The sequence below is a fragment of the Equus quagga genome, chromosome 2 (genome assembly GCF_021613505.1).
Source record: "Equus quagga isolate Etosha38 chromosome 2, UCLA_HA_Equagga_1.0, whole genome shotgun sequence".
Taxonomy (NCBI): Eukaryota; Metazoa; Chordata; class Mammalia; order Perissodactyla; family Equidae; genus Equus; species Equus quagga.
The window spans coordinates 66,494,680-66,517,626 of NC_060268.1; the positions used below are offsets into that span (position 1 = coordinate 66,494,680).

General features: G+C 49.5%; 1 protein-coding gene across 5 annotated transcripts; it reads left to right on the forward strand.

Annotated features, from left to right (window-relative positions):
• Positions 1-1,232: 1,232 nt before the first annotated feature.
• LOC124234564 (immunoglobulin superfamily containing leucine-rich repeat protein 2) lies at positions 1,233-8,747 on the forward strand. 5 transcript variants are annotated; one of them, XM_046651911.1, is made up of 4 exons: positions 2,354-2,461; positions 2,760-2,953; positions 3,533-3,645; positions 5,033-8,747. In XM_046651911.1, the coding sequence occupies exon 4, from the start codon at positions 5,041-5,043 to the stop codon at positions 7,276-7,278; it is 2,238 nt and encodes a 745-aa protein (XP_046507867.1). In that variant the 5' UTR covers positions 2,354-2,461; positions 2,760-2,953; positions 3,533-3,645; positions 5,033-5,040; the 3' UTR covers positions 7,279-8,747. The 5 variants fall into 5 exon arrangements, with proteins under 5 accessions (XP_046507874.1, XP_046507880.1, XP_046507867.1 ...); XM_046651918.1 differs by lacking the exons at positions 2,354-2,461; positions 2,760-2,953 and adding an exon at positions 1,233-1,251; XM_046651924.1 differs by lacking the exon at positions 2,760-2,953 and having other exon boundaries at positions 2,325-2,461.
• The last annotated feature ends 14,200 nt before the right edge of the window (positions 8,748-22,947 follow it).

Below are 22,947 nucleotides of genomic sequence, written 5' to 3' on the forward strand. Positions count from 1 at the left end.
GGCCCCGCCTTGAGACCGTCCAGGTCCGCGAGGTCGAAGTTAGAGGTCGGTCCACAAAATGTTGCCCAGAGCTACAGCTCTCGGCCCCTGGGTCTGTCTCGGGTCGGAACCCCAGCCTGGTCAAAAAGCATTGGCCCGGATTCTGCAGATGCCGAATCTGGGGGCCCCGCGTTGACTGCTTAGAACCTTGTGTCCTTTCTCTCCCCACACCTACTTCCACACACCTGATAAGGTGCCTGTTCCTTTAACGATCAAAGACGTGGGCGGCCGCAGGGGTGGTATCTTGGCTCCCGGTTCCCCAGCTCGTCAATAATTGTGCCATTATTAACATTCTAGACGTTAGACTCGCTCCTGCGCGCCTGGCGGCGCCAGGCGAGCTGCGCTGTCTTCTAGCCGAGCTCGACACTGAACCCGGAATCTTGGCTCCCACCCTAGTCCTCGGCGGACTCTGCCCGGGGCGACTCGGGCTGCAGCCCTGCCAGGGCAGGCAGTGGGCTTTCCAGAGTCGAAGGCGGGGGTAAGGGCTGTCTTTCCCCCAAGGCAGGCTCCGGGAACAAAAGCGCTTGCTGAAGAGTGGGCGGGAGCCGCAGGCGCCGGCAGGAGTCGGCGCCCTCGCCTGGGTGGCCCCCTCTCCCTCGGGCGTCCTCCTGACGCCTGGAGCCCTGTCTCCCTGCCGAATTCCCTTGACTTCTGCATCTCCGGCAAGAGAGCAAGGGAAAGGGGTCTATATTGGCCCGCGGGCCCGGGAGGTCCCCAAGACACTGGCGGGGCGGGTCTCTGAGGTCCAGGGAAGCTCTCAGTGCAGAGTGAACTAGCGCGTTCTCCCTTCACTCCCCAGCCTCGGTCTTCCAGTCCCTCAACCCTTCTTAGTTGTCCCCTGCCCGACCGCCTCCCCATCCGCCTCCTCAGCGAAGGCAAAAAGAACCAGAAAAGAGGTGAAAACTGGGTGGAAGATCCACAAGCTGTGTGCCTCCACGCCGGAGCCTCGGTCCCTGCTTCTACGCAAGGCCCCCTCATCTCGCCCAGGAAAGTATCCAGGACCTGCCATCCGAGACCTGACTCTCCACCCTCGCTGCTGGGCCCCCGCCTGCCCAAGCCCCTCTTCCCTGCCAAGGTTCTCGCAACGGCCCCCTTGGGATTCCCAAAGTGCGACAACACACCCAGGACGCCCCCTTTGCTCCGCAAAGAGGCTGTGCCGGGCCCACCGCGCCACTCCTCGGCCCAGCCAGGCCCAAACTGCTTTCGAATTCGGTTTGCTAATATTTTATTGAGAATATTTGCAGGCACTTCTGGACTAGGGACCCGCTCCCGCTCTCCCACTGCAGGGTCAAAGTGCTCTGCCCCCTCCGCCCTCCTGGAAGATATCTTCCCCGCAGGGCGCCCCCTGCCCCGCGCCCTCACCCTCAGGGGGCTGTGGGGACTACAGGCCCAAGCAGGTGGAGGGAAGTTCTGGGTTCTGAATTCTGGACTGAGCGAGGTGCGCTGGTCTCAGCCAGCTGCACCGCCTGTAGCGGCGGCAGGAGTAGGAGAGAGGGAGGGACCCGGAGCGTGCGCGCACCAGTCTGTTCATATTTAATTTACAAAGGATCCTCGGAACCCCCGGTCGGGTGGCCTCTTTAGCTGCCGCGCTCCTCGCCCCTCTTTCTCCCCCACCTCCTCAGCTCATTAAAATGCTCAACACTCAAATCGGGAGATTGATCTCCGAGGCCCCAAACCCGTGCTATCGACCCGCTGCCAGAGACCCCACCTCCCGGGGTGAGAGCTGGAGGGCCACGGGCGCCCGAGGAGCTCAGTGTCTACAGAAAGGACCGAGGAAGGCGGGGTTCTGCATGTCTCCCGGAGCCTAGACCCCTTTCCCGATTCTGGCCAGCAACTCTGTCTCCAGGGCTGCCTTGGGCTTTGCAGGGAGACAGAAATAGAGTTTTAGCCAAAAGCCTCGACATTCCTGCACCTCCACCTCCTTGTTGCTAAAAGAAATGTGGGGGTTTCGCCAGAGACAGGGAGTGAGAGTCGGGAACAGCGAGTACGAGTCTGCTGAGGCCGGCTGTTGTGTGAGGGTGTGAGACGGTGGGGCGGGGGCGGGCCGCGGAGGCTGTAGGGGACAGTGTGTGGGGTTGACGGTGTTTTTGCTTGTGAGGCTGTGAATATATTGGCGTGTCGGGGAGAGGCAGAGAGATACTCGCCTTAAGTTCCTAGCCCACAGTGCGCAAGAGGAGCAGAGGTTCTGTAACCATCCCTTTCGGTGCCGCTGTCTGCTGCAGTCCCGGGGCCCCATTCGCCTCCAGCTGGCAAGACCTGAAGATGAGGCGCCTGGTCTTCTCAGGCTGGTTTCCTGGGAGCGTAGGCTGATACCCGCCCGCGCCGCCCCACCCGGCGGGGCACACAGGCCTGTGCCTTGGGCTTTGGGCTTCAACGCCGGTTTAGCCACAAAAGACAAGACTTAAGGAGTCTGGCTCAAGAGGTTGGCCAGGGGCAGAGGTGGGCCAGGGAGGAGGGCGTCCCTTCCCCGCGCACCCTGCAGGGCCGTTCACTCTCGTCTTTGGGTTCTCGTCTACTGGCAGGCGGCGGGGGAGGCTAGGACTTGTATTTGCCCAGCTCTAGGCAAAAATGGCAGGGACGGTGAGGCGCTCTGCTAACACTATCAATTATGCATCGTGTTGAACGTGGCTTCGGGGAGGAGGCGGCTAGAAGGGAGGGGTGCGGGAAGGAAGGGACCGCGCGAGCCCGGCTGCGCGCAGCTCAGCGGATCCCCTCTCTAGGTCTGCCTGCGCCACAGCCTGCATTTGCAAAAAGAGTTTAAAGGCAAAGACAGGCCACCCCCACTTTAGTCGTGCGCCTTTCCTTCCCTCAAATTCCTCAAAAATGGTTTGTCTCACGTGTTGCGGGGCGTAAAAGCGGCTCACATTCAGTTAGCAGCGGAGCTCACTGGCCCTGGCGGGACCCGCGCGTGAGGGTGAGTACGCGTGAATGTGTGCGCGTGCGGGCGGGAGAGGATGGTGAGTGTCCTGGGTGAAGGTGTGCCTTTGAAAATGTGTGTGAACATAGCGAGAACTCAACACATTGACGCGATTATTACATGGTGATGGATAATTCCAACGTGAAGGTCGACTGTGTGGAGGATGTGAAGATGTGTGTGTCTGCGCGAATGTTTGAACGTGGATGGGCAGTGTGATTAGGGATAGTGGCGGTGTCTGCAGATGTGTAAATGTGTAGGGGCATGGGTTATAAGGGTGCCCTGAACCGGCAAGAGCCTAGAGGAGGGCAGTGGATGTGGGGGCGCCCCTTGTGACCAACGTTTTCTCGGCCAAGAGGAAACCCTCTATGGCTTTAACAAATGTCGATGATGCGGGAGGTGGGAGAGGCTGTGCGCGTTCCTGCCGAGCCCGGAGCGCGCGAGGACTCTCTTCAGTCTGCAGCCAGCGAGAGGTGGGGTGCACAGACACGAAAGGAAAAACTGAAGTGGGACTTCAGGGCCAGGGGAGTCCCCAACTTACCAGTCCCTTTCTCTGCCCCTCCCCCGTCTTCTCCACAGCCAAAGCAACAGATGCGGGAAGCACTTTGGGGCTGTCGTCCTGGCTCCGCAACATCAAGTCTGGAGAAGGGGTTGCAGACGAGGGCAGCGCACGGGGAATCAGCGAACAGCGGGTAAGCCGCGGGGACCGCCCTACGACCTCGACCCAGGTGGGGCCAGATCTCGCCTAGGGTGCCGGACCTCGCCGGTGCTGTCTGGGCCAGACCGAGAGAGAAGGGGAGGGGGTCCCTCCCCTTGGGAGCAAAGGCAGAGTTGGGGACCTGGGTTCCCAAAGAGCGGAGTGTGAGAGGGGCTCTGCCGAACCTCCCAAGAGCCCTAGGTGGGAGTGAGGAGTCTAGTGTGAGTGCGTTTGTGTGGCTGCAGATAAGAAGGTTTTATTGGAGGAAGGATCCTCAGGCATCGTGGAGCTGCAGAAAAGGGGCTTAGTTATCTAGTGACAGCCCCCATGACCCCTCGGCTGGGGACCCCCTCCTACCCCCACCCTGGGAGCAGCCTGGGTTCTGCCAGATGGGAGGGAGAATCTTCAGTGATGTCCCCTAATGTTCCTGGTCCATGCAGGAGGCAGGACCTCCTTCCTCAGACAGAAGGTTGACTGAGCACCCCTGGTTCTCCTGTCTCCAGAGTTGCAGCCCAGGGCAGGTGGCTGCAGTCTACTTCCCCGGCTCCCATGCCCCTTGCCACTCGCCACAAGTTCTCAGCATTGCTGATCCGCTGGGATTTCAGTCTCAGTGGAGGTCTGTGTGCACGCGCAAGTGTGTGCCCGTGTCCCTGTGGGTGGGTCGGTTGGTGGGAGGACTTGTGTCCTTGTGTCTGTCAATTCTCACAGTGAATAGGAAGGCGCTTTGCACCATGGTAGAGAATGCTGGACAAATGCTGGGTTCAGCTGAGAGAACAATGAGGTCTCCAGGGTATACTGTGTCAGTGTCTGGGTGTCTTTGTGTTTGTGTGTATGCGAAATGTGTTGTGAATCTCTAAACCCCTGCAGAAGTTGGTGGTTTGATGGCAGTGCCTGAGTGTGTGTTTGTATTGTTGTGCGCCTGTATGGGCGTGTGTGCGAGTGCTGTGTGTGGGACAAAGAGTTCGACGGAGGACAGCCGGTCACGGACAAAAAAACCTCTTTCTGTATATCCCTTTTTTGGAGTTAAAGGAAGGCTTAGAAACACAGATAGGGGTCAGTGCAGAGCCCAGGGAAGATTGGCGAGCGGCCGAGCCCGTGGTGGGGTCAGCTCCAGGGGGAGAGGGAGGTAGGGAAAAAAGGTCCAGCTACGAGGCCGCTGGAAAAGGAAGTCAGGGCCCTGAGAGGGTGTATGCATTGAATCTCGAGACTTTTATTGAGCTCCATTCGTGCCAGGAGAGGTTCCTGGGCACAGAGGAGAAGGTTGCCAGAGCCCAGGAGCCTGCTCTAGATGGGTTTGCAGAGGCAGAGCTTGATAGAGGAAGGAAGGTGGCGCTCCATGAGTCAGTCACCTTCTCCCCTCTTTCCCTGGCTTCTATCTGCAGGATCCGCGATGGTGCCCTTGCTGGTCCTGTGGTTGGTTTGGGCACTGCTAGGAGTGGCCGGAGCGTGCCCGGAACCGTGTGCCTGCGTAGACAAGTACGCGCATCAGTTTGCCGACTGCGCCTACAAGGAGCTGCGCGAGGTGCCAGAAGGACTGCCGGCCAACGTGACCACGCTTAGTCTGTCAGCCAACAAGATCACTGTGCTGCGGCGCGGGGCCTTCGCCGACGTCACGCAGGTCACGTCGCTGTGGCTCGCACACAATGAGGTGCGCACGGTGGAGCCCGGCGCGCTCGCTGTACTGAGCCAGCTCAAGAACCTCGACCTGAGTCACAACCTCATATCCAGCTTCCCATGGAGCGATCTGCGTAACTTGAGCGCGCTGCAGCTTCTCAAAATGAACCACAACCGCTTGGGCTCGCTGCCCCGGGACGCACTCGGTGCGCTGCCCGACCTGCGCTCCCTACGCATCAACGACAACCGGCTGCGTACACTGGCTCCTGGCACCTTCGACGCGCTAAGCGCGCTATCACATCTGCAACTCTATCACAACCCCTTCCACTGCGGTTGTAGCCTTGTGTGGCTGCAGGCCTGGGCCGCGAGCACCCGGGTCTCGTTACCTGAACCCGACTCCATTGCGTGCGCCTCGCCTCCCGCGCTGAAGGGGCTGCCGGTGCACCGCCTGCCCGCCCTATCTTGTGCACCGCCCAGCGTGCGTCTGAGTGTCGAGCCGCCGCCTGAGGCACCAGGCAGCCCCTTGCGTGCCGGCCTGGCACTCATGCTACACTGCGTCGCCGAAGGACACCCCACGCCCCGCCTGCAATGGCAACTTCAGATTCCGGGCGGCACTATAGTCTTAGAGCCGCCGGTCCTGAGCAGGGAAGACGAGGGGGACGAGGTGGAAGACGGGGAGGGGGAAGGAGATGGGGACGGGCCCACGCAGACGGAGGCCCCAACCCCGACTCCAGCACCCGCTTGGCCCGCGCCCCCAGCCACTCCGCGCTTCTTGGCTCTCACAAACGGCTCCCTGTTGGTGCCCCTCCTGAGTGCCAAAGAAGCAGGAGTCTACACATGCCGTGCCCACAACGAGCTGGGCGCCAACTCCACATCAGTACGCGTGGCGGTGGCCGCTGCCGGTCCCCCAAAGCACGCTCCTGGCGCAGGGGGAGACGCTGATGGGCAGGCCCCGACCTCTGAGCGCAAGTCCACAGCGAAAGGCCGAGGCAACAGCGTCCTACCCTCCAAGCCCGAGGGAAAAATCAAAGGCCAGGGCTTGGACCGGGTTAGCGTCCTCGGGGAGTCCGAGGGGCTGGAGGAAGCGGAGGCAGGTGAGGGAGAGGAGGCGGAAGACCAGGTATCTGCGGATCCTGTGGAGGAGCAGCGGTGTGGCCACGGGGACCCCTCGCGGTACGTGTCCAACCACGCGTTCAACCAGAGCGCAGAGCTTAAGCCGCACGTCTTTGAGCTGGGCGTCATCGCGCTGGACGTGGCGGAGCGCGAGGCGCGGGTGCAGCTGACGCCACTGGCGGCGCGCTGGGGCCCTGGGCCAGGCGGGGTTGCAGGAGCGGGGCGGCCCGGGAGGCGGCCCCTGCGCCTGCTCTATCTGTGCCCTGCTGGGGGCGGCGTAGCAGTGCAGTGGTCGCGGGTGGAGGAGGGCGTCAACGCCTACTGGTTCCGCGGCCTGCGGCCTGGCACCAACTACTCCGTGTGCCTGGCCCTGGCAGGCGAGGCTTGCCACGTGCAAGTGGTGTTCGCCACCAAGAAGGAGTTGCCCTCTCTGCTGGTTATCGTAGCGGTGAGCGTGTTCCTTCTGGTGCTGGCCACCGTGCCCCTGCTGGGCGCCGCCTGCTGCCATCTGCTGGCCAAACACCCGGGCAAGCCCTACCGTCTTATCCTGCGGCCGCAGGCCCCTGACCCCATGGAGAAGCGCATCGCCGCCGACTTCGACCCGCGTGCCTCCTACCTCGAGTCCGAAAAAAGCTACCCAGCAGGCGGCGAGGTGGGCGGTGAAGAGCCAGAGGAGGCCCCCGTGGAGGGCCTTGACGAAGATGAGGAGCAGGGGGACGCAGGTGGGGACCTGCAGAGGGAGGAGAGCCTGGCGGCCTGCTCGCTGGTGGAGTCCCAGTCCAAGGCCAACCAAGAAGAGTTCGAGGCGGGCTCTGAGTACAGTGATCGGCTGCCCCTGGGTGCCGAGGCGGTCAACATCGCCCAGGAGATTAACGGCAACTACAGGCAGACAGTGGGCTGAGCCCGGAGCCCGCCTGGCCCTCCCATTCCCATCCCCCACCTGGATGCCTGGGAGCAGAAGCCTAGGGCTGGCAGGATTTATGCCCCCCACCCTCGTCCCCGCCACCTTCACTTACTCTGCCCCCTTATGACCCCCTAACCTTGACTACCGGGGACTTCTAGTGGGGAGTGGGACGATTTCACCAGTCCGCCGCCACCTACGACCATAATTGTCCTTGTGGGCTGAATTCCCCTCCACGGCAAGCACAGTTCCCTGCTCTTCCCTCCCCATATAAAACCTTACCCGCTGACCGTGAGGCGAAATCCACGCCTCTCCATTCCCATCGCAATTGTTACCTGCCCAGCAGCCGGCCCCATCGTGGGCTCTGGAGCCACAGGAAACCGGAGAAGACGTTGGAAACGTCTGGCGGTAACGCTGTGGCTCCAGGGTCAGCCCGGGACCCCTAGCAGATGTCCCTAGCGTGGAGCGCTGTGGGGTCCCGCCCCTACCCCTGCTCCGCCCTTTCCGGGGTGCACATCCCAGAAGCCAGGAGTCAGTGGTCACTCCCTAGATTTTACTTTCAAAGCCCTCTTCCGACTGGGAACCAAACCCTTCTATCCCCTACCCCCATTCAGCTTCCCACCGGCTGGAGCCGAACCCCGTGCCTGGGGCACCTTTCAGCTCCGCGCTCCGATTTTCATATTTTCGTTGTTTTCAAAGACAGCGACACTCCGGGTCTGGTGCTAACACTCCCTTCCCAGCCTCTGGGAAAACTGGGAGTGTGTGTGTGTGTCGGGTTTGGGGGGGGCGGGAAATGAAGCAGGTGGGGGGGGAATCCGTTTTCTCTCGCCCTCTCTCCTAACTTAAAGCGGTGCTGAACCGCGCGCCCTTTTTCCGCCGAGGGTGCGGGCTTGGTCCCGGGCCAAATTCGTTGTCGCTGAGTTGGGGTCTCCGGAGATCAGTGCACTCGACAGCTCCGTTTCCGCTGCTGTAAGACCGGCCCAGAAATCAGCTCGAAAAGCGCCAGCGCCGGGGGCATGGGAACTGTGGCCTCCTGGCTGGGTCTCTGGTGAGGACGTGCGCCCCGGTCCTCACAAAGCCTGCGCGTGACCGTGCGGCGGGATCCCGGTAGAGAAAAGCCCCTGCGTCCTCGCGTGTCCCACCCCCCTCCCCCCGGAAGAACAGTATTTGACCGGCGTGTAGTCCTAGACGAGTGTGCTCTGTAGGGGAACAGTCTGTGTCCTGTAAAGTGTGACTGTGTAGTGTAGGGGCAGGGAGGGAGGGAAGGGGAGGTGGGCCGCGGCGCGGCGACTCGGGCGGGGGTCTTTTTTCGTTCTGGAAGGAAAGCGTCGGGGTTGGGTGGGGGGTTTCCCGGGCGTGGGGACCAGCCCTGTCCGTGAAGCGCAGCACAAGTGCGGCCTGGGGCGGAGCAGTCCCCGGAGCCGCGCCCTTTTCTAAAGGCGTCTGTATGTAAACAGCCAATAAAACAATCGATTTGAACTGGGCTCGGTGACTCTTTGTCAGGGGACAGACGGAGGGACCACAGAAGGAAGGAGCCCTTGGGATCCTCCCGTTGGGATCCTTTGTGTGATTTCGTGTTCGTTGGACTGTCCGTGATTTCCCCAGGTGTTTCCATGCGGCGTGTGCTCTGGGTGCCTCCAACTGCAGGCCGCAAGGGCGAAACCACGTGGGTCTGGGGGAGGCTGGAAGTGAGTGGGGAGGGCTTGTAGGAAGGGAGGGGTGGATCTCTGCAGCCTGAACAAGGGGAGCGCGGGGTTGTGTGTGCGAGTGTGTTGTGTGTGTGCACAGTCCTGGGGTTGACGCTGTCGCTGTGATGGGACGTGGCTGTGTGTGTGAGGACTGCCTAGTTTCTGTGTCTCAGTACCAGCCTCTGTTTTCTCAGAGCAGCCAGCGGGGAGAGTCATAGGGGCAAGGCTGCTGGGGCTCGCATAAAAGAGGTCACAAGTAACACAAACTACAGAGCAGGCAAATGATGGAGAGCAGAAAGTGGGGTGGGGGTCCTGGCAAAACTGACTCCACAGAACAGGCTGGCGCCTTAGCCCAGAAAGCAAGTGTGTGCGTGTGTGCCCACGTGTGTGTTGGGGGAGGGTGCCCAGTGAATATTCCTGGGCAACCGTCAGGGTGGGTGAGGTTCTTGGGGTGGGCTAAGGTGGATGCTCATGTAGAATCAGGGTTGCAAGCACACTGATTTAATAGTCCTAGAAGTGGGGCTTCTGGGGTGGGCAACAGGAGAGACAGAGGGATCAAGAGTGGATGCTGTGCTACAGTGCTGGAGCTGGGCTGACTATGTGTTTCAGCTGAATTGCCCCCACGGGATTAGGGAGTAGCTGGGAAGGGAGGTGGAAGAGGAAAGGAATAGAAATGAGGGGAGCAGATGAAGATTCCATCCCTACTCTTCCTTCTTCCCTCTTTCAATCTCTTCTCATCCCTCATCGTCTCTGTGGATATCAGGTCTTCCTAACTGGACCAGTCTAGGCTGGGGCCCAGGCCCAGGTCCAGATACCCAGTATCTTATCCTCGCCTGTCTCCTGGCAGAGGTGGTAGCTGTGACACTTCCCAGGGCCAGACCCCAGGTTCCCTTCTCAAACCAGCAAAGCTGTCTCAGGGATAAATCCCCTTCTGAAGGTCACAGCCCTAACCCTGCCACTGCATCCCACCCCACTGTCAGGGACACAGCTCAGAAATACGATCTTTTAGGAAGAGGGCTGCTTTGTTCCACCTGCAAATGCTGGCTTCGAACAGGGGACTTAGACAGGGACTGACCCGATTCCTGTGATTGGTTCAGGAAACCACCTATGTGATTGCATTTGGGCACAGGCCTGGCTGGGCCCTTAGAGCCTGTCGATTTGGTCCAACACAATCCTCTGGTCATTGGGGGTGGGGGAGGAAGGGCTCTTTCCTGTACCCCCGTCCTAAGGATTGAGAGCCCTCCTGGAGATGCCTAGGATCCTGAGTGCCCCCAGGGAAATGTGCAGAATTGCTGAGAGTTCTGTCCCTTCTTTGTCCTGAGCCAAGCTTCCTAATGGATGGACACAGACTGCCCAGCTAGGCCTCATGCTCCCTGGGCAAGGCCAGGCCCAGAGGCTCAGCCCACAGGCCCAGAATGGGTGGGTGCTGGAGGTGGAGGATCAGCGTGCTGTGACATTCTGCTGACTGCCCACCGAGATACCAGCCCTCTCAGGAACACTCCATTTCCTGCCCAAATGTTTGGCACATGCACACAATGGTCCCTAGCCTCTGGCCTTCCTTTCTGTCTCCTTTTACATTTTATTCTTTCATTTCTTGCTCCTCTCTCCTCTATGTTCTCTTTTTCTTTCTGCCTCTCCCTTTTTTCTTCCTCAAGGAATCTCATAAAATCCCGGGGTTGGAAGGGACCCTGGAGACTTCCTAATCCAACTACCCATTTGAGGCTAAATTCTTTTTTACAGTGTCCCCATCAGGTAGCTGTGCAACCTCAGCTTGTACTTATCCAGAGACAGAGAGCTCACTATTCACTCCCTCCGGCCAAGGAGCCAGTTGTCTCTCCCTCGCTTCCACCCCTCAGGCCTGACTGCCACTGGCACGCTGCTCTGTGAGAACCTGTGGAGGTTTGCAGGTGGAACCCCACGTCCACCCCTCACTCCAGGGCTCCAAAGCTTTTCATTCAGTGCACATTTTTTTGAGCTTCTACTTCATGCTTCCAGGGCGTTGCTAGTTTAGCTCTCTACAGAGTGTTTTGTCACAAAACTTATTTAGAACATGGTATAGTCTACACAGAAATGGAAATATAATGATGAACACCTGAAACTTATATGATGTTATAGACCAATGTTACCATAATAAATTTTTTTTTTTATTTGGATGCTACATAGGAATGGAGTCTCATGGGTTGAGAAGTGTGTGTGTGTGTGTGTGTGCCTAAGTGTTTCCTGGGGGGACCTGGAAAATGGTCAGAGAATGCAATATGACAGCAGTAGCCTTGGAACTCAGAGCAATTTATCAGGAGCAGTAATTCTTTGAGCTACAGAAACCAGATGCCCAGGATGTGGCCATGAATCAGATGGGAAAACTGTCTGCAGAAAGGTGATTTGAAAGGAGCACTCTCCTCCTGCCCCCCCCCCCCCCCCCACCTCTATAAGTGTCTCCTAAAGATCAGCTGGAATGAGAACCATTTTGAAGATCATTAGAGAAAGTCCATTAATTTAAAAGGACAAAGGGAGGAAGGGCTTCTTTGAAGAAGCAGCAGCTGGTGTGGGGGCCTCTCCTTCCTGATCTTGTGCCTAGAATGCAGCCCTCACCCATGACATCCCAGTAACAGCCACAACTAAAGCTAACGTCTCTAAAGTTTACTTGAGTCAGTAAATGTTTGGACTGTTACTCTCTGGTGGTGATGCTGATCTTGGTTTTCCCTCCTGGATCTCAAGGTAATGCATTTTGGTAGGTAAAGGAAGGAGGACGGCATCTTGCTATGACTGCCTTGCCCCAGATTTGTTAATATCAGAACCCCAGTTATGAGACATTCCATAGGGAAACAGGGACCTTCTGTCTGCACAACAGGAGGCATCACCTGCAGAGAAAGAACCAGGACTGCAGGAGCACTGAGCAAGAGAAACTGGGGGACCTCACCCTTTCGGGGACGGGGTGCACTCTTGGCGGAAAAAGCCAAGTCCAGGTATGAGGAAAGAAAGAAGGGTCCTATGTAGAGGCCATAAATTGCCAAATCTGACCTAACAAATACTTGTACCTTGTCAATCTTCAATATGAAGTTATTGACAGGAACAATTGTGCTGGAAAATTGAGGATGGAGCAAGCAGAGCCATTTCAGTTGTAATGTGTCAATTAATTGATTGCATTTGCAACACACCCACCCACACAAATGTGTTCAATGACAAGATTTTGCCTTAGGACTCAATAGAGAATCACATTATATTAAAAATGAAAGATCTACTATGACTGGCATATAAAAAAGATTGAATTATAAAATGTCTTGCAATATTAGCATTTAGTTCGAAATATGGCCAGTGTTCTTAATGAGATTTGATATGAATTAAAAAAAAAAAAGTCATCCAAAGAGGCCACGGTGGGTAGAACATAAAATCAACTTTGGGTTAAATTAGCTGGAAAGACTTTGTATCATCCCCTGGTTGAATAAGTAATTTAGGTAATTTAAAGATGGTCTGATTTTTTTAAATTGTGCTAATGGTGTGTGCTTTGTCTGGACACGTGAATATAAGATTAATAATTAAGTCTAAGTCCATATGGAATAAGGACAATGAAAGTGTTTATATTTTTATCAACTGTTTGCTGCTTGAACACATCCCCTTGTGTATTAGGAGTTAATTTGGTTTTGGCAAATTAGATGCATATTCTCTTAGCAACACTCTAGCAAACTGGCCCTTAAATTGAGTCTAAAAGCCATTCAAGCCTTCCAACCATTTGAGAGAAAAACTACCACAATCATAGAGATCAGAGAGGAACTTCCTAAGAATTGATTAGTGTTGAAATGGGGAAAGAATGAGAATGAAGAATTAATTATCAATGCTTTTTAATAAAAGTGGCTTATCACGTATTTTGACTGACTAAAAATGCTAATAGTCACCTAATATTAATATAAATATTAATAATATCAATAGTAGCTAACATTTATTGAACACTTACCACATTCAAGGCACATACTATGGAATGTATAAATGTTGTTTTATTAATACTTACAATAATCCTGTGAGGTGGTAACATTATTATTACAATTTACAGACAAAGAAACCAAAGAGTGGAGAGGGTTAGTAATTTGTGGAAGGTCACACAGCTGGTGGTTTGCAGGGTTGAGGTTTGCACTTCAGTCGTCTGATTCCAACCCCAGAGCTCCCAGCCACCAAGCCAAACCTCCTTCCAAGAGCTCTGTAAATCAGTTTAAGCGAAGGATAATGTATTTTATATATTGTTAAATTTTCTGCTAATTACGGAGTTTGTCTAGACAAAGGGTTTCTCTTGCTGCCTCTCTTATTTCTCAAAATAGCATTTTTATTTTTTTTTACTGATTATAAAAGTTACATGCATTTAAAGTAGAGCTTTCTTTTGTTGCTGTTGAGAATGTAAATGGTTATAGACACTTTGAAAAAATCTTCAACAGTATACTAAAGGGAAGGATACATATGCCTTATGGTTCAGCAATTTCACTCCAGGGCATACACCCAATACAAATGAGTGCTTGAGTCCACCAAAAGACTCACTTGTCACAAGTGCAAGAACGTTCATAGTGGCTTTATTTGTAATAGCCCCAAGTTGGAAATAACCCAAATTTCCACCAAGAGGAGAATGGGGCTGAAGGGAGGGATCTGTGGCATAGTCATACAATGGAATACCACAACTGCAGCTCCACACAACGGTGTGGAGGTCATAACGTGGTGTGAAAGAAGCCAGACACAAAGAATATGTAATGCATAATTTCATTTACATGAAGTTCAAGTATAGGCAAAACTAATTTTGGGGAAAGAAGTCAGAGGTGCTGACTAGGATGGGAGGGTGCTCAAAGGAGTGCTCTGAGGTGCCGGAAATGTTCTGTAACTTGGTCTGGGTGGTGGTTTCACGGGTGTATGGTGCATGTGTGAAAATTCATCAGGCTGCATACTTAAGATTTGTACACTTTATTCTATTTGTTATACCTCAGTTTTTAAAAATGGAGAAATAACCCTTGGAAATAAAGCCACAAAGTAATATGTACTCATTACAGAATTACACTGTTCAATACAGTAGCCACTAGGCACATGTAGTTATTTAAATTTAAATTTTAGTTAATTAAAATCAAGTAAAATAAAAAATTAAGTTCTTCAATCACACCAGCCACATTTCGAGTGCTTGCTAGCCACACGTTGCTAGTGGCTGCTGCATACTGGGCGGCAGAGACATGCAACATTTCCACCACCACAGAAAATCCTATTGGTAGTGTTGTTACAGAAAATTCAAAAATTCAGAAGTATAGAGAAAAAATAATGTATTATTTATAATATCCCCATCCGATGAAAACAATTGTTAACGTTTTCTATTTCTTCCAGTCTCTTTCTAAAAGAATCTTTTTTAAAGCTTGGCCCTGAGCTAATGTCTGTTGCCAATCTTCTGTATTTTTCTCTTCTGCTTCTTCTCCCCAAAGGCCCCCAGTACATAGTTGTATATTTTAGTTGTGGGTCCTTCTAGTTCTGGCATGTGGGATGCTGCCTCAGCGTGGCCTGATGAGCGGTGTCATGTCCAAACTCAGCCTGCGAACCGGTGAAACCCTGGGCCGCTGAAGCGGAGGGCGTGAACTTAGTCACTTGGCCACAGGGCCGGGCCCTAAAAGAATTTTTATTAAATTACATGAGTAACATATGAATGCATTTTTGTCCTAAAATAATTACTGATTAACTGAAACTCCCTTTGACCACCACCTGTAATCCCAGTGCTCTCCCCAGTGGTAACCACTCTGACCAGGGTAGGATGTACCCTCTCAGACCATTTTGTGCATGTATTTATAAACATGCATGTATCTGTATGGAAATATAAGCAGTGTCGTTAGCACCGCCCCAGCTCAGGGAGCTTCCACCTGGTTCAGTTCAGTCTCTCCAAGGGCATGTGAAGAGTGTTATCTCCACACCCTGCCAGGGTTCTAGGGCTCTATCCCGCCTCATCTTGGGCTACTGTGGTCCTGGGTAGAGTAAGAACAAATGTCACCTGGGGCAAGTCAGACTGGGGACCAAGCACAGTCTCAGTCCAGAGCTGACAGATGTTGATCCTATTTGGTGTTCCCAGAGCAAGGTGTTGACTGCAAACTAAGTGGGGTCTTTACTCCACAAGGACTGTAGGGAGAGCTAGCCTGAGGCTGATGGGGACACTCGCTCTGGAGAAGGCTGGGAGGTCTGCAGGCATGACTCAGCTCCCACAGAGCTGAGGGGCCTCTCACAGAAGTCTTTTGCTGCTTTCACACCACAGTGGAGTCTGGAACTGTTTTGTGAGGCTGCCCAGGATTCTGTTGGTACCAACATCATAATTTTCTGAGTAGTACGGAAGAGACTTCGGGCAGAGGCTCCCTCTGACTCAGACCCATACAACTCTCAGTGCTTACCTTTTGAGTTGTTTTTAATTCATTAATTTTTAAACTTTTTTTGTTTTAATACATGACTTTATAGCTATTGATGTCTCTCTGAGTACCACTTGAGCATCCCCCAAGTTTTGATAGGCAGTGTTTGCATTGTCATTTAGTTTTAAATATTTTATTTCCATAAGATTTGTTCTTTGACTCATGAATTATTTAGACATGTGCTTTTAAATCTCCAAATGTACGTGTTTCTTCCTGCCACATTCGTTTTGTTTTTGCTACTAATTCAGTTGTATTGTTGTCAGAGAATATGGACTGTATTACTTTGGTCATTTGATTTTTAAAATTTGCTCTGAGGAATAATATGTAGTTAATTTTTGTAAATGTTCTTGTATGTTTGAAGAGAATGTTTATGCTTGAATCGTTGGGTTCATGATTACATGTTCATGAGATCAAGTCTGTTCATTTTATTGTTTACATCTTCTATTTCCTTACCAATTTTTTGGTCTCTTTCTCTATTAATTTCTGACAAAGGTGTGTTAAAATCCCTTTCTATGATTGTGGATTTATCCATTTTTCCTTGTCATTTTGCTCCTTTTGCATTGTATTTTTTTAAATGTTCTTATTTATTTATTTATTTATTTATTTATTTTTATTTTTTGAGGAAGATTAGCCCTGAGCTAACATCTGCTGCCGATCCTCCTCTCTTTGCTGAGGAAGACTGGCCCTGAGCTAACATCTGTGCCCATCTTCCTCTACTTTATATGTGGGACACCTGCCACAGCATGGCTTGACAAGCGGTGCCATGTCCGCACCAGGGATCCGAACCCGGCGAACCCTGGCTGCCGAAGCGGAACGTGCACACTTAACTGCTGCGCCGCCAGCCTGGCACCTGCGGTGTATATTTTTGAGGCAACGTCATGAGGTGTATTCCTTTTCAGTGAAATTTTTATTGAAGAATAACAAACATACAGAAAAGTATTTTCACAAAGAGAAAACCTGAATAAGCAGCACTCAGATCCACAGGAAGAAAGCAGTGAGCACCCAGCAGCCTTCTTGTGCTCTCTTCAGGCACCCGCCTGGCCCACTACCCTGTCTTCTAACATCACAGGTTAGTTCTGCCTGCACTTAACGTTGTGTTTGTGAGATTCATCCATGTTATTGCATATAATTTGTTCATTCTCACTGTGGTAGAGTGTTCCATTGTGTGAATATACCACAATTCATTTGTTCAGACTACTGTGGAGGGACATTTATGCTGTTTCCAGTTTGGGGCTATTAGAAACAATGCTGTTATAAACATTCCTGTATATGTCTTTTGGGGAATTTATACATTTTTGTAGGAATGGAATTGCAAGGCAATGCAGTATGCATATGCTTAGCTTTGGTAGATGCTGTCAAAAAGTTTTACAATATGTCAACTGACACAGTGTTGGGTGTGTAGAAGCATTGCACTGTGGTTATAACTGGCATTTTGCTCTGTGGTTATAACTGGCATTTTGCTGATTAGTAAGTTGAACACTATTGTTTGTTGTCCATTTGAATATCCTCTTATATAAAGTGTCTTTTACTCACTCTTCTATTGGGTTGTCTATCCTTTTTTATTGATTTGTAGGAGTTCTTTATATATTATGGATATGAGTCCTATGTATTTAAAATGTCTTCTTCTCTATGGCTTCCCTTTTCACTCTTTTAATGGTGTTTTTTATGAAAAGTTGTTCTTAATTTTAATGCATTCCAATTTATTAATTTTTTCCTCTATGGCTAGAGACTATGTTTTAGACCATGTTTAAGAAGTCTTCGCTTATCTCAAGATCATGAAAATATTCTCCTATGTTTTCTTCTAAAAGCATTATTATTTTACCTTTTACATTTAGATTTACAAGCTATCTGGAAGTTATTTTTGTATTTGGAGTAAGATAGGGTCAAAATTCATTTTTCTTCATGTGGATATCCAGTTCACTCTAAACCTTTTATTGAAAAGATCATCTTTTCCCCACTATAAGGTCTCGGCACCTTTGTCTTTAGTTAGGTGACCATATATGTGTGGGCTCTTTTTCTGGGCTCTTTGCCCCAGTTTCTGTCATCCTATCTCTTTCTGTGTCCCTCTTCTACTTTCAAGGATCCTTGTCATCACATGGAGCCCACCAAATAATCCAGGATAATCTCCCCATTGTAACGTCAACTGATCAACAATTTTAATTCTATCTGAAACTTTATTTCCCCTTTGCCATGTAACCTAACATATTCACACATTCTGGGGATTAGGACAGATGTATCTTTGGATGGCCATTATTCTTCCTAGAACAATGAGTGATCCAGTTTTTCTGCGTCCTCGCTAGCATTCGGTGTCATTGTCATTTTTTATTTTAGTCATTTTGATAGGTACATGGTGATATCTACTTGTGGTTTTATTCTGCTTTTCCCTAGTGGGTAATGATGTTGAACATCTTTTCATGTGTTTATATGCCAACTGTATATCCTTTTCAGCAAAATGTCTGTTCACATCTTTTGCCCATTTTCTAATGGGATTGTTTGTTTTTTCACTGTTGAGTTTTGAAAGTTCTTTATATATTCTAGATTTTAGTCCTTTGTTGGATACGTGGTTTGCAAATACTTTCTCCCACTCTGTAGCTTGTTTATTCATCCTCTTAATAGAGATTTCATACAGCGAACATTTTTAATTTTGATGAGGTTAAATTTAGCAATTTTTCCTTTTATGGATCGTGCTTTTGGTGTCAAGTGGAAGAACTCTCTACTTAGCCCTAGATCCTGAAGATTTTCTCATGTTTTTTTCTAAAAGTTTTATAGTTATAGGCTTTGCATTTACATCCATGATCCATTTTGAGTTAATTATTGTGGAAGGCATGAGTTTTAGGTGGGGAACCCATTCCCTATGGATGTCCAGTTGCTCCAACACGTTTTGTTGAAAAGGCTATCCTTCCTTCACTGAATTGCTTTCCCACTTTTGTTAAAAACCAGTTGGGCAGGGACCACCCTGTGGCTGAGTGGTTAAGTTAGTGCGCTCGATTTGGCAGCCCAGGATTTCGCTGGTTTGGATCCTGGGTGCGGACTTAGTACTGCTCATCAATCCATGCTGTGGCAGGCGTCCCACATATAAAGTAGAGAAAGATGGGCACAGATGTTAGCTCAGGGCCAGTCTTCCTCAGCAAAAAGAGGAGGATTGGCAGATGTTAGCTCAGGGCTAATCTTCCTCAAAAAAAAAAAAAACTGCGTCAAACTTAGACGTCTTTACTGCGTTGAGTCTTTTAAACTATGGACGTGATATGTCTCTCCATTTATTTAGGTCATCTTTGATTTCTTTCATCCGCATTTTGTAATTTTCACTATGCAGATTTCCCAAGATGTGGACTTTAAAAGAAAAAAACTAGCTTTTGTTTTTGTTGATCAACTCTACTGCATTTTTTTTGTTTAGTTGCTTAATTTGTGTGTGTGGAAGATTGGCCCTGAGCTAACATCTGTGCCAATCTTGCTCTGTTTTATGTGGGACGCTGCCACAGCACGGCTCGGTGAGCAGTGCTAGGTCTGCACCTGGCATCCAAACCTGCGAACCCTGGGCGGCCTCAGCCGAGCTCGGGAACTTAACCACTGCGCCACCGGGCAGGCCCCCTCGTTCCGTAATTTTTTATTTTTATTTTTATCAGTTATTTTTCTTTCTACTTTCTTTGGGTTTATTTATACATTTTTTTTAGCTCCCTGAGTTGAGAGCTTAATTAGTTTTTTAAACCTTTTCTCTTTTGAGTAAATTCATTGAAGGTTATAGATCCTCTGCATACTGTTTTAGGTAAATCCCAAAGTTTTACTATGTAACATTTTTATTCTTTTAGAAAGTTTGTGTTTCAGTTCGGGGTGATAAAAACTTCTGGAGGTGGATAGTGGTGACGGCTGCACGACAGTGTGAATGAACTTAATGCCACTGAACTGGACACTTACAAATGATTAGGATTTTATGTTATGTATATTTTACCACAATAAAAAAGCTTGTAATTCCGGTTTGAATTTCCTCTTATACTCTAGAGTTTTTGTAAGTGTATTTTAAATTTCTCAAGTGGATGGTTTTGTGGTGGTTGTTGCTGTTGTTTCATTTGGCTATTCTTTTTTAAAAAATCCTAATTTTATTATAGTGGTTTGTGAAGGTGTCCTGTATGATTACTGGGTTTTTCTGAGTTTTACTGATTTCTTTTGTGGCCTACAAAATGTTTAATTTGGGGGGAACACTTCATATGTGCTTGAAGAAAATACATACTTTACAATTATTGGGTAAAATATTTGGGGTCAAAAATGTAAAAACATTTGTACGTCAAGCTCCTTAATTATCATCAAACCATCCATATCCTTACTTATTTTCCGTTTATCTGATCTGATCTTCTGAGAGATGTTTTAAAAGTCCCCCACTTTGATGGCAGATTTGTTTTCGCCTTCCATTTCTGTCAAAGCTGTATTAGTAGATGCATAAACATTTATGCCAATTATATGTTCTTGGTGGGCTATGTCATCTGTTAATATGAAATACGCTCCTTGTTCTTTCTAATGCATTTTGCTTTGAATTTTATTTTTTCTGATGTTATTGCAACTGCTACTTTTTTTAAGTATACACCTAATATATCTTTTTTATTATTAAAATCCGTTTTTACTCAAATAATTCTCTAAGGCTTATCATGAAAAGCGGTCCTGTTCCCACTCCTGATTTCAGTTCCCTAGGGCAAACACTTGCAACTTTTTCAGCTATTTCTTCCAATATTTTCCACTATATTAAAAAACAAACATACTTTTCTGTTGTTTTTTCACTCCTGTATATTCTCTGTTGACTTTCTACGGAAGTTGAAGAATAAGCTCTCACACACACACACACACACACATGCTCTCTGTCTCTCTCTCAACCCTCCTCCCTAGATCCTTCCAAAATGATTAAATTACAATTTTTGCTTAAATCACTGTTCAGTGTCTGCATTGTAATAGTTATGCAAACACAATTCACAGCTGGTTCATGTTCTGAATTACAACTTATATTTCTTTTCTTGTACAAACTTTTATTCTCCCTGGAGTTGATAATTACCTTGTTTTTTCCATTTGCTTATTTTCTTTGTTTCTATTACTATATCCCAAAACTTATTGCAGAAACATATGTTTCCTCTCAATATTTTACAATATATTTTAAAAAAATGAGATATTTGATCAGTTTCTTTTCTGTTCTTGGAGACCCTTCTCTGAAGCCCTCCATCCTTCTGCCGCCGTCCGGGCCAGCTGCTCACTAGGCCTGCTGCACAGCTGCCATCCCGGGACTTCCCTGCATCATCACCCGCCTTTGCCCTGTCTAATGTTAGACTTCCTGCTTCCTGGATCCTGTCCCCCTCTTCTTGATTTATTCCCTCTTTTTGATAGAGCACATTCTCTAGAAAGGCAGGAGAGCATTGTGATTTTGTGGGGCCCAAAACGTATACAATTATACAAAATTATGTATGACAGAAAATACTTGAGTGAGAAAAGAAATCACAACAATTGCAATTTTTGAAAATAGTAACAGGGCCGGCCCGGCGGCGCAGCGGTTAAGTGCGCGCATTCTGCTTCGGCGGCCCGGGGTTGGCCGGTTCGGATCCCAGGTGCGGACATGGCACTGCTTGGCAAAAGCCATGCTGTGGTAGGCATCCCACATATAAAGCAGAGGAAGATGGGCATGGATGTTAGCTCAAGGCCAGTCTTCCTCAGCAAAAAGAGGAGGATTGGCAGTAGTTAGCTCAGGGCTAATCTTCCTCAAAAAAAAGAAAGAAAGAAAGAAAGAAAATAGTAACAAATACCACAAACACAAGAAATTAATCTAACATTAAACTGTATGACACACCTATATAATAATGTTCCTCTTGAAATTTTAGTCGTATCTCTGATGGCTTCTGTCTTTGTCGAGTTTCAGTCAGAAGCAGATCACTAGAAGGAAAATTTTCTATCTGTCTACCTACCTACCTATCTATCTATCTATCTATCTACCTACCTATCTATCATCTATCTATCTAGGGATTTGGTCCAGGGCTTTGGCATTACACATTGTGGAAGCTGGTTAAGCATGCTTTACAAGGCTGTGGCTTTTGCATCTTTAGCTGGAGCTTGAAGTCCGCAGGGCAGGCAGGGTGGAAAGGAAGATGGATGTTAAATGGAGGAGAGCAAGGATCAGCTGGAGTTGAAGAGCATGAGCTGGGACCCACAAGGACAGACTGGAACTGTCTCCAACCTTGAGGATGTGGGTGTCCTGTGGGAGAAGCTGGTGCTCTACCTCACAGAACTAAGCACACACAGCTGGCTCAGGCGTTGGAGCAGCTGAAGGAGGATCCATGGGAAGGTGGGGCAGTTGCAGGCCCAGCGGCTGCCCCATCGCAAGGAGGTAAGCCAGTGTGAAGGCAGCAACACGTGTGAGCTACGAAAGGCTACTGTTTCTCTCCTGGCCTCCTAATCTCCCTCAGAAATGTCTCTTGTGGCCACCCTAAATGGAAATGCATAAGAAAGGGAATTCTGGGAAACATAGTTCAGCCTAGCCAAGTCGACACATTACAAAGCCACCAGTGCTTCTTGTAATAGGATTTTGTAACATTTTATATTTTTCATAGAGAGAATTAAAAGGAAATTCAGTCTTTCCTTTAGCAAGTTTGATCAAAATTTGTTTTCTATTATTTCTAGTCGAGATTTGTAAAACATGTGACTTCACACAAGTGGACTTGTCGTTGATAATATTATTATAGTTTTGTGTCCCACAGATGGAGAGATTCTGATGAATTCTATTTCAAGATTCCCACTCAAGAAGAAAAAAATGTGCCCTCACATTTAATCAATAATTTGGCTGGGTATAGAACTCTAGATTTGAGGCCATTTTCCCTTTGTATTTGAAAGGTATTGTATTTTGCAATGTTGAATCTATTCCTGACAGGGCGGCTATGGGCTTTGACTAAGCTTTGGTCAGAACTGAACCCTCTCTTTACGATTTTGTGTATCTGATGATGGGGAGAATTTTCCATAGACTAGCCTTTGGCTCCATACATCTCAAACCTTGTTTTTTCTCCACTAGCCACATACTTAACTGCCAAATGCCATAGAACAAATTCATATTACGATACAATGTTTGGCCCTGCCCTTCAAGTCACAGCGCTGGGGGAGTTGACCTAGCGGGTGAGGGGGGTATTCGCAAACACCATTTTTACAATCAGATGATGAGCAATAGCAACTCTATAAGGAAGTGACTGAAAACCACATAGACGGATGTCACTGAACCCAAACTACATGTATCCTCAGCTGAACATATTCTTTATCTGATCCCTGATATGCCTGCAGTCACTCTAGTATCATCTGACATGAGTTCGACTTGTGACTGCTTTGAACAGTAGAATGTGGCAAAAGTGACATGGGACTTCTGACGTGGGATCCTAAGAGGCCTTGCAGCTCCTCTTGTGCCCTCTTGGGACGCCCTGATCCCCATGCTGTGAAGAAGCCCATCTAACCTCCTACAGGATGAGAGGCCACATCCAAGAGAAATGAGGTGCCTCAGCCAACAGCCATTACCAACTACCAGACACGTGTGGAGGACGTCCTGGGCTCTCCTGTCCCAGTGGAGCAGTCAG